At 39.7% G+C, this 10,000-nt stretch overlaps 2 protein-coding genes across 2 annotated transcripts in view; both read left to right on the top strand.

Moving 5' to 3' along the window:
* Positions 1–1,456, top strand: part of LOC146324495 (T-cell acute lymphocytic leukemia protein 1 homolog) — a 3,195-nt gene extending 1,739 nt beyond the window's left edge. The window contains exon 3 of the mRNA XM_084723866.1: positions 364–1,456. Coding sequence (XP_084579992.1) covers positions 364–731 — 368 coding nt within the window. The 3' untranslated portion in view covers positions 732–1,456. The remainder of the gene's footprint in view (positions 1–363) is intronic.
* A 4,317-nt stretch (positions 1,457–5,773) lies between these two features.
* LOC146324496 (uncharacterized) overlaps positions 5,774–10,000 on the top strand; it is a 10,220-nt gene continuing 5,993 nt past the window's right edge. The window contains exons 1-4 of the mRNA XM_084723870.1: positions 5,774–5,911; positions 6,240–6,320; positions 8,738–8,869; positions 9,448–9,636. Coding sequence (XP_084579996.1) covers positions 5,864–5,911; positions 6,240–6,320; positions 8,738–8,869; positions 9,448–9,636 — 450 coding nt within the window. The 5' untranslated portion in view covers positions 5,774–5,863. The remainder of the gene's footprint in view (positions 5,912–6,239; positions 6,321–8,737; positions 8,870–9,447; positions 9,637–10,000) is intronic.

Genomic DNA, 10,000 nt, shown 5'->3' on the forward strand with positions numbered 1-10,000 from the left:
CACATTTAAGAAACTGAAATCTGAGAAAAGAATTTGGACTTTTTAAATTTAAAAATAGACTCAAAATGATCAATTAATTCATTGATCCTGACACAATCTTGTCAATTGAAAAATAGATCCAAACGTGAAAACAGGTGGAGGTAAATGTTTTTATAGATATATAGATATAGATATATGAGATAGATATCAGATAGATAGAGATCAGCAGCTGCTGTTCTGATTGGTCAGACTCCACCGGGTGCTGACCAATCACTGATTAGAATCAAAAACACTGATTTTAGATTTCACTCTGCCCTTTTTCTTCTTCATGTCCTTTTCGTTGACTCCAGCTGACGTCCGTCCTCTCTGTCTCCACTTCCTCAGGTCCTCGTCCCCGCCACGTGCGGCGGATCTCCACCAACAGTCGGGAGCGCTGGCGGCAGCAGAACGTCAACGGGGCGTTCGCTGAGCTGCGGCGTCTCATTCCCACGCACCCCCCCGACAGGAAGCTCAGCAAGAACGAGATCCTGCGTCTCGCCCTGCGCTACATCAACTTCCTGGACCGGCTGGTGGTGGAGCAGCGTCTCAAGGCGGCGCCCCGGGGCCGAACAGGGAGCCTGGAGCAGGAGGACGGGCTGCAGGGGGCGCTGTCTCCAAACTCCAGCTGTGAGAGTTCAGAGGATGGAGACTCAGACGGGTTGATAGACTGTCTGGGTCCTCACCTGGACCACCTGGACTCCAGATACACCTGATCTGATCCAGCAGGACGAGATCATGACACCGATGTTGTTAAAAACAAAAAACAGCAGTATGGTCCTTTAAAAACACACATTGTTGTTTTGGACTGAGGAGCAGAAGTCATGTGATATTCACATTTATCAGTGTCGTTATTATTAATGAGTTATTAGACGAGTTTGATTGTGTTTCATATGAACCACTTGAGAGTGAAAATAGTAGAAAAATAGAAAAAAATAGAATGAATCTCAAACACAACAGAGAAATAATTTATATTAAATGTTTGGTGTCACTGGATTCAAAACAACTTCAATAATCTGTGCTTTTGATTTTGATTTTTTTTTTTTTAAATAATCAACTTTGTTTATCAATTAAGGCATGAAATCAAAGTGTTTAGTTTTGTCATGTGTCGCCACACGTCTCTCCTCTGTGAGGCTTTTTCTTTAGATAAAAAAATTAATTCAGTCGTCATTAAAGGGTTAAACTGATGCTGTTGTATATTCTGTCAGAGAAGAAGAAGAAGAAGAAGAAGAAGAAGAAGATGTGTTGTATTTTTGACGTTCTGCTGTGTCAGCAGAAGATTCAGTAACCAGATTCAGTTTCTTTAATCTTAAAGAAACGTTTGGTGATTTTATTGTTTTAACTTTTGTATTAAAATCCTGTGAAGTTTGTTTCTTGTAAAACTGATGAGTTTGAAATGTTTGTGAGAAAACTGATGAATAAAAGTTAAAGTAAATCTTCACTAACTGATGATGCAGTGATTTATTTTTAATTCTATCAGAGGTCCCTCAGTAAAGTTCAGATGGTGAAGCACCTACTGCAAAGGTCACGACAACCACCAGATACAACCAGCACAGATTTTTTGTATTTTTTGTAAAGTGTAGTGTGAGTTTTTCTTTAAGTAAAGTTTTTGTAACTGAGCGTCTGAGGGTTAAACCTCTGATCCTCGTCCACACGCCTGAAGCGGGTCACAGGCTCTCGACCAGGCGGCGCCACTGCAGCAAAGAAATGATGTTCCTCTTCTATGTCGAAGTCCTCGGACATTTTCTTCTTTGTTGAAAGTTTGTGAAGTCGACTGTGCGTCTAACAAGTCAGTGTTTCTGAGCAGATCTCTCTCTGTTGGCTGAGTCTCTTCCAGGCAGCATGCAAACACAGAAGTCAAGCTATCGACATCTCGTACATCTCGTATATCTCGTATATCTCGTGTATCTCGTACATCTCGTACATCTCGTATATCTCGTGTATCTCGTACATCTCGTACATCTCGTATATCTCGTACATCTCGTACATCTCGTGTATCTCGTACATCTCGTACATCTCGTACATCTCGTACATCTCGTGTCGCGCCGCTTGGTCGAGACGCTGTGACCTGCTTCAGGCGTGTGGACGAGGATCAGGTCTGAGAGGCTACAGCTGACATTCAGGCTAAAAACATGCTGTAAATGACGTCTTTTTGGGTCAAATTTTAATGTTGTGGCTTACAGACACTTGGATCACAGCACACGAGCAGCATGGAGACATTTGGTGTTTTTCACTTTTTAAAACTGGTCACTGTTCACTTCAGTTCTTCTGGATTTGGCTGCAGTTCTGTTTTCCACTGAAGCTCCAGTAGAATTTTATGAACTGGAGATCTTCATCATCCTCATCATCCTCACATCAGAACAGGGGGAGGAGACACTGAGGGACATTTATTTTTGGGTGAACTATTCCTTTAAATCAGCTGCGTGAGACTCATCAGGCTGTTCTTCTTTTTCCCACAGTTCTGTCTGTCAGGATCACAGGTGTCACACATCAGCACTGATCAGGAGGGTTATGAGGTCAGGAGGGGGCGTGGCCTGTCACTGTAACAAGCCACTGATGAGTGGGCGTGAAGCTGACGACTGATAAATATCTGAGCCAATCAGACGGCCCCAAGAGAGACAACAACAGCAACAGGTCCCAGAGGAGGGAGGGGGTGTGTTCCAATTAGAGGGAGCTGAATGTGTGTGTGTGTGTGTGTGTGTGTGTGTGTGTGTGTGTGTGTGTGTGTGTGAGATGATGCTTCATCCTCAGTTCCCACCTCTGTCTCAGCTGTTCATCTGATAGATTTTCACACACAAACACATCTGTTGTTTTATTAAGCTGAAACAGTTTCTGCAGCTGAAAGCATCAGTCTATTGATCAGTCAGTCGACTGATTCTGATCATTTCTCCCCTGAAAACATTTCATAGTTTCAGATTTGCTGCTTCTCCTTCATGTATCAATAATCATGTTGACGTTTGGACAAAACAAACATGTGGAGGTGTATGTCCATGTGCACCACATGTTAGGATGTCTTCACAATGTTTGTTGTTTGTTGACATGTGAGGACGTCATCTTGGACTTTGATCAACATTTTCTGACGTTTTAGGACCAAATAAATGATCGATTAGTGGGAAAATTATTGCCAGATTGATCACTAGTTGAAAAATAGGTCCAAACATGTGAAGTGTTTTCATGTTTGACCTGTTTTTCAATGGACAAGACTGTGACAGGATGAATTAATCAGCTGATCACTTTGAGTCCCTTTTTTTATTTTATTAAAAAGTCTAAATTCTCTGATTTCAGCTTCTTAAATGTGAATATTTTCTGGTTTCTTTATTTCTCTCTGACAGTAAACTGAATATCTTTGAGTTGTGGACAAAACAAGACATTTGAGGACGTCATCTTGGACTCTGATCAACATTTTCTGACGTTTTATGAACCAAACAACTGATTGATTTATGGAGAAAATAATCGTCCACTGATTAAAGTCGTCATTTGTTGCAGCCTGAATCTAAATTTGAGCCTTTTATCATCACACTGCAGCTCTCAACAGGAGCTGATCAGATAAACAGCTGAGACAGAGGTGGGAACTGAGGATGAAGCATCATCTCACACACACACACATTCAGCTCCCTCTAATTGGAACACACCCCCTCCCTCCTCTGGGACCTGTTGCTGTTGTTGTCATCTCTCACGGGGCCGTCTGATTGGCTCAGATATTTATCAGTCGTCAGCTTCACGCCCACTCATCAGTGGCTTGTTACAGTGACAGGCCACGCCCCCTCCTGACCTCATAACCCTCCTGATCAGTGCTGATGTGTGACACCTGTGATCCTGACAGACAGAACTGTGGGAAATATAATAATCTCATAACTCTCACAGAGGACGAGGAAGAGGAGGATGAAGAAGATGAATCACTCTGCAGCTCCCGATGATGATGTGTGAATCTGTGATCAATAAGATCAATAAACAGAATGAACTGATTCTTAAAGTGTGGAGGTGATCAGCAGCTGCTACACTGTAAAAAAATGTTTTCACTTTAAAAAGTTAGTGTCCAGGCTGCCTGAAAAATTCAATCAAAGTCACACTGAGGTCATTTTGTTTTAACTTTTAGCTTTAAGTTTTATAGTTAAATAAACTTCAGTTGTACGTGAGAAATGTCACAATGTGTGAAACAAAACTAGATACTGGACACAAACATGCAGACAGACAGCAACAGTTCAAAATGTGTTTTAATAAAGGAACAATCTACACTTAAAAAACAAGGAAGCTGAGAAAACTCTAAATGTCACGACAACAGACTGCAATAGATTTGAACTTTTCAGCCCAAATTCTTTAGAAAGTTTTGAAAAGGTTTTACCAACTACAGGTGGAGTTTGAGTTGAGTTCAAAACTAAAAAATCTACTGCAGAATGTTGAAATTAAATTTGTTTCAGTTATTTGTTTTATTTGCATCAGCAGCTACTAGATGCTGCTCCAAGAAAACTTTATTAAAGTGAAAATCAGAGTCAACACAGTTTGAACACAGGTTCAGTCCTGAAGACATCATGGACCTGTTTTGAGGTTGGTCTTGGTAAAATCTGCCATCACAGTGAGGACAGTGTCTGTTACCGACAGACCGTCATGCACAGTGGACATGATGACCAAAGTGAACTCCTGGAGAAGTCGGGATGGACGGCATGAGATCACCAAATACTCAAAGTCAGGACAGACTCTTACTGTCTCTGGAATTACACCAGTTTCTGTCCATCATGAGACAGACTCCTCCAGTCTTGGACCTGCTGGACTCCTCTGCTCCGTCCACACAGAAAACAGAGAAGGACTCAGATGGTTGGACGACTCGATCAGACAGCTGGTGGGTGAGTTCTGATTCAGTCAGACAGACGATGTTTCTGTCTTTTATGGCCTGTTGGAATCTGATTCTCGCTCTCAGATCATCCATCCTGCTCTCCAAGAACTGGATGTTTGCAGACAGGACACTGGACAGAGGTGGACAGTGGTCTCTCATCCTGTTCCAAACTCCAGCTTGTCTTCCACAATGTTACTGTAGCTGCCATGGTGAACATCTCACAGGATCTTAACTGGTTACATCTGATCAACAGATAACTGGTGAATTATAAATATCACAGATATACAATGAACTCACACAACGCACATAAACAGAACAGTTTGCCCGATACAGACTTTTATTCTCTTTAGAGGTGAGATGCAATACACTTTAATATGTTAATTTAACACGTGTTGCCTGAGTAGTGGGTGGAATTTGCAATTAACTGCTGTATTATCATCTCACAGTTCTCTCTGCAAAAACACTTTTAGTGGAGAATCAGAAGAAAAACAATAGGTGTCTGCTTGGACCTTCAATTAAGAAATAAACTCAATAAATAAATAACGATGTATTTATCATAATAATACTAATGATACAAATACTACTTCTACTACTACTACTACTACTACTACTACTACTAATAATAATAATAATAATAATAATAATAATAACAATAATAATAATAAATGTTATTTTTTCTAACTGATAATCTATTCATTTTTGGTTATCATTTACTTATTTGGATAACTGACTAGAAATGCAGAAGGAAATAAAGAAGCACAGAAGAACGGAAGCAAATAGAAATAACACGTTATGTCACATTTTAGCAACTAATTACTGCTTATGTTTACATTTAATATTATTTTTAGTGCACTTCCCCTGTAATATCGCTCCTCCTCAGTTTTTAAACTTCTGGTCTTCCTGGAGAAGCCTTTATTTTGAAAGGTCGTGGCGGAAGCTGTGTGTTCAGCTCGTGTCGCAGGTGTTCAGGTGAGCTCTTTACCTGAGAGGGGATCGATCCTGTGACTGCTGACAGACATGACTGAAGAGACGGAGACCCCTGTTCTAACCGGAGCCGCCGACACGGTAAACTTTCATTCATTTAATGTGAATCAAACCGAATAATGACGGAAAATACACGGATAACCAAGCAGCTAACGTTAGCTAATTAACACAAGCTGACGTCGCTACAGACGTCACAGTTTCATGTTAGCTTGTGTGTTAGCTTGTCTGTTAGCTTGTGTGTTAGCTTGTCTTTTAGCTTGTGTGTTAGCTTGTGTGTTAGCTTGTCTTTTAGCTTGAGTGTTAGCTTGCCTGTTAGCTTGTGTGTTAGCTTGTGTGTTAGCTTATCTTTTAGCTTGTGTGTTAGCTTGTCTGTTAGCTTGTGTGTTAGCTTGTGTGTTTGTCTCTACAGGACTCCTCTGTCCTCCTGGCGGTTGTTACACAGGAAACTTCTCTCTGTGAAGTTTTTGAAAACACTCTGGAAATCTCACAGGTTCGTTTTAAAGTTTTTATTTTATATTTTTTGTGCATAAAGAACAGAAATAATCTCCGTTTCTTTCCCGGGCTGGTAGCAGAGTAGCGTCACACCAAACTACATTCAAAATTCTTCCAATTTTAACGACCTCTATGTTAAAAGACACCACTAACTTAAATAATAGAATCTGATAAACACAAATTGTTCTCAGAAGATTCATAATGATGTTTATATCGCTGCTCTGCTGTTAATGTTTAATAATATAATGAAAATGACTGACTGTTTATGTCAGAAGTCATATGTTGTCAACGTTTTATTTAATGTTTCCACCAAACTCCATTCAACGTTTTGTTAATTCAAAAGTGCATGTCTTTATTAAATTCAGATGTCCAATCTGGACTTTTCTCTGCCAGTCAGACACGTAATAATAACCTCCTTCTTACGGCTGATACCAAAAATATAACTGACAATGTCACATATTTTTATTTTAAAACCAAGTCAATAATATCAGCTGTAGTTTGTGCACAGCTGAGTGAAAAAAACTCAGATGATGATTTAATATTCCAGATCTGACGTCACCATGACAACAAAAACAAAGAACAGTTCTGACTAAAATATTCATTTAGTTTTTACAGAAAAGTTCATCAGAAAACTTAACAACTAAACTTTGTGTTTTTGTGTGGTACCTCCTCTAACTTTGTTTTTTAAACAACTAATTAAAACGACCTAAAACATGCCAAAAATGTAAATAAAAGTCAAATCTGTGACTTTCTATCACATCAAATTCCCAGGGCAGCAAACATTTCAATCTCAAATGTTTGTCTGTCGTGGTACAACCTAATACAAAAAACAAACAAATGACAGAGAAGTAGAGAGAAATATTTCCTGCCTGTGAGCTCGTACCTGCAGTCTAGCTTTTTAATTAATTTCTTGAATCCGTCTTTCTCCACGGTGCTCACGGGCATCATGTCTTTCTGTCAAGTATGACACTGCGTCTGTTATATCTCTGGATCCTTTTGGATCGCTTCTCATATGGGGTCATGGCGGCAAAAGAAGACACTATTGATTGTTGTTTTGGTACAGCTCCGCTAGCGCTGCTCACAGCAGCATTAGTACGAGGCCGTTACACTTACTGGGGGACGTGCTGCAGTTTTGGCCGGATTTTCATGCTCTCAATGTAGTCGCTGGGATGCCACCTTTGCAAGGGATAGAAAAGTTTTGTTGTGTTTCCTGTTCTGGTTGGCACCAACCGACGACATTTTGCATACCATCTTTGTCTGTGCGTCGTCACCTTTCAAGTAGCCAAATTACTGACGTTGTGTAACCTTTTTTTAATCCACAATTTCATCCGTTTTTGAAGATAACACGAGTTCTTCTTCACCTTCCCCACCGCTTTGCTTCTCACTTCCACTCACATAACACATAACAAGTTTGATGTCAAGTCAAGTTTGGGTCGCCAGTGTGATGAAACTGCTGAATGATAACTTGCACTTGTTGCACAATTTGCAGAAACAGTATTAATTAACATAATCATCTATATGGTCAGTATCTGAGAAGCTGTTTGGCTGATTTAGTATTTGAGTGGTTCTGACGGTTGTTGAGGATGCTGAATTCATTTTTGACATTGTCAAAATGGCTGTTTAAATAGTAAGGAACCGTGTTCCAGCTCCTGTGAGATGATTCTGGCGATGTTCGGTCCATTTAGAAGGTTAAGAACAGTGAACCTAAAGGTTCTTCTGTTTAAAACCTGTTCCAGGACTCATGTTCTATTTGTTGGACACATTTGACTGGTTTTATTCTCTGTTCTCTTTGTTATTTTTCAGCCACAGTCATATTATTCTAGTTTGTTGTGTTACCTTGAACACGCGGCTGTGAGTCGCCTCAGAGTGTAACAGGCTGTGCATTAAAATGTAAACGTTCTGCATCATTTAGATAATTGTGTTCATGAACATCTTGTAATTTATAACTGAGTTTAAGTTATTTTAATAAGTTTACTGTGAAACCACATCGATTCAGTTTGTCCTAAAGTTTCTAAACTGACTGAACATCTTCAGAATTGTCCCACAGGAAGTGGAATATGGTTACTTCCTGTTTAGACAGCCATTTTGAATTTTGAAAATGCTAGAAAAGAATTTGGCGTCCTTAATAACCCTTTAACCCTCTCCAATATTGTCCAAATGAGCCAAACATCTGCAGAAATATTCTCCATATAGCTGAAAGTTAATTAATGCTGATGCTAATTACACAAAATGTCAACATGTGCAAGTTATCATCTGATACTTTCATGAGGCTGGACTTTACTTTTCTGACATTAAACTTTTGGGTTTTCAACATTCCCAGTTTCACATTTCAGGTAAGTCGACTAATAGTCTGAATGTAAACTAAAACATGTTGCAACATGATATTATTGATATTAATGATTTGTGTCGGTGCAGGATGTTGGACTGACAGAAGGTGCAGCCTCAGTGGAGACACACAACAAAGAGAAGCTGGAGCAGGAAGACGGACAGAGAGATGGACAGACTGTCTCTCCACCTGCAGCTGAACCCTCCAGTCCTCAGTCAAAGGTTTATAGAACCAGTTTTAACTTGAACAAACTGGGCTAACGTGCTAACATGCTAACATGAACTGGCTGTAAATGATTCCGGGTGTAAAGAAAATGTTCAGGGTGAATATGGGTCCTTAAAAAGTCTTAAATTGACATTTACTCAAAAAATACCTTATAAAGTATTAAATGATCTTAAATGCTCATCTCACGAAGATCTTCTGTTATTAATATATTTGTGTATTAAATACTGTAAACACTCTAAAATTCACTCCAAGCCAAAAATGTCAGAACATTTAAACTTTGGTGAAATCAACAGAAGACGAGCTGCAAAACGAGACAGAAATAATCTGTCCAATCTGCACGAGGGAGTCGACCACAGACAGTCTGAAGGTTCAGTGAGACACGCTGGCATCTATTCATTTATTTATTTAAAACATGTGAACATGTTTGGACAAATATTCTCTAAAAAATTGTTGACATGTATTTATTCAGAAGAGTTGACTTTATTTTCACTTTTGATGTTTAGTTTTATTGACAAAATGCTCTTCAATTGATGACATTAAAAACTGTCTGTCTGTCTGTCTGTCTGTCCTTCAGTGGGTGGTGGGCGCGGCGTGTCAGGCTGTGTGGTCGGAGGACGGGCAAGTGTATCTGGCAAAGATTGTGTCTGTGGATGGCGAGCGCTGCAAGGTTCGTTTCAGTGGCTACGGAAACGAGGAGGAAGTGGAACTGAGCGCGCTCAAAAGTCCAGACGCTGCTCGACAGACACAGAGACAAAACTGTCAGGTAATGTCCACCTTCACAAACACATCATATACTGTAGACTGGCCCATGTTAGACATGATAGACAGATGGTTCATCCAATCAGCTGTTTTTTGAAAGTGCCTGCCCTGAAGATGACTTCCGAGATGATTCTGTGTAACAAACCATCAGGTGTATCAGATTGACACAGATAAAACACTGACTTTAATTTTAACTGAAGGGTTAAAGATGATTTTATTTTTTCTAATTTGTTAACATGAGAAGCAGCAGAACTTTGTCTGTCATGATGAAGACCAGACAGATTTATGTTTTTATTCTCTGAGTTTATCTTTTTAAAAGCATCACTTGTAATAAACAGTAATGATTGCAGAAATTCACAGCAGTATTT

The sequence above is a fragment of the Lutjanus erythropterus genome, chromosome 7 (genome assembly GCF_056507025.1).
Source record: "Lutjanus erythropterus isolate fLutEry1 chromosome 7, fLutEry1.hap2, whole genome shotgun sequence".
NCBI classification, from domain to species: Eukaryota; Metazoa; Chordata; class Actinopteri; order Lutjaniformes; family Lutjanidae; genus Lutjanus; species Lutjanus erythropterus.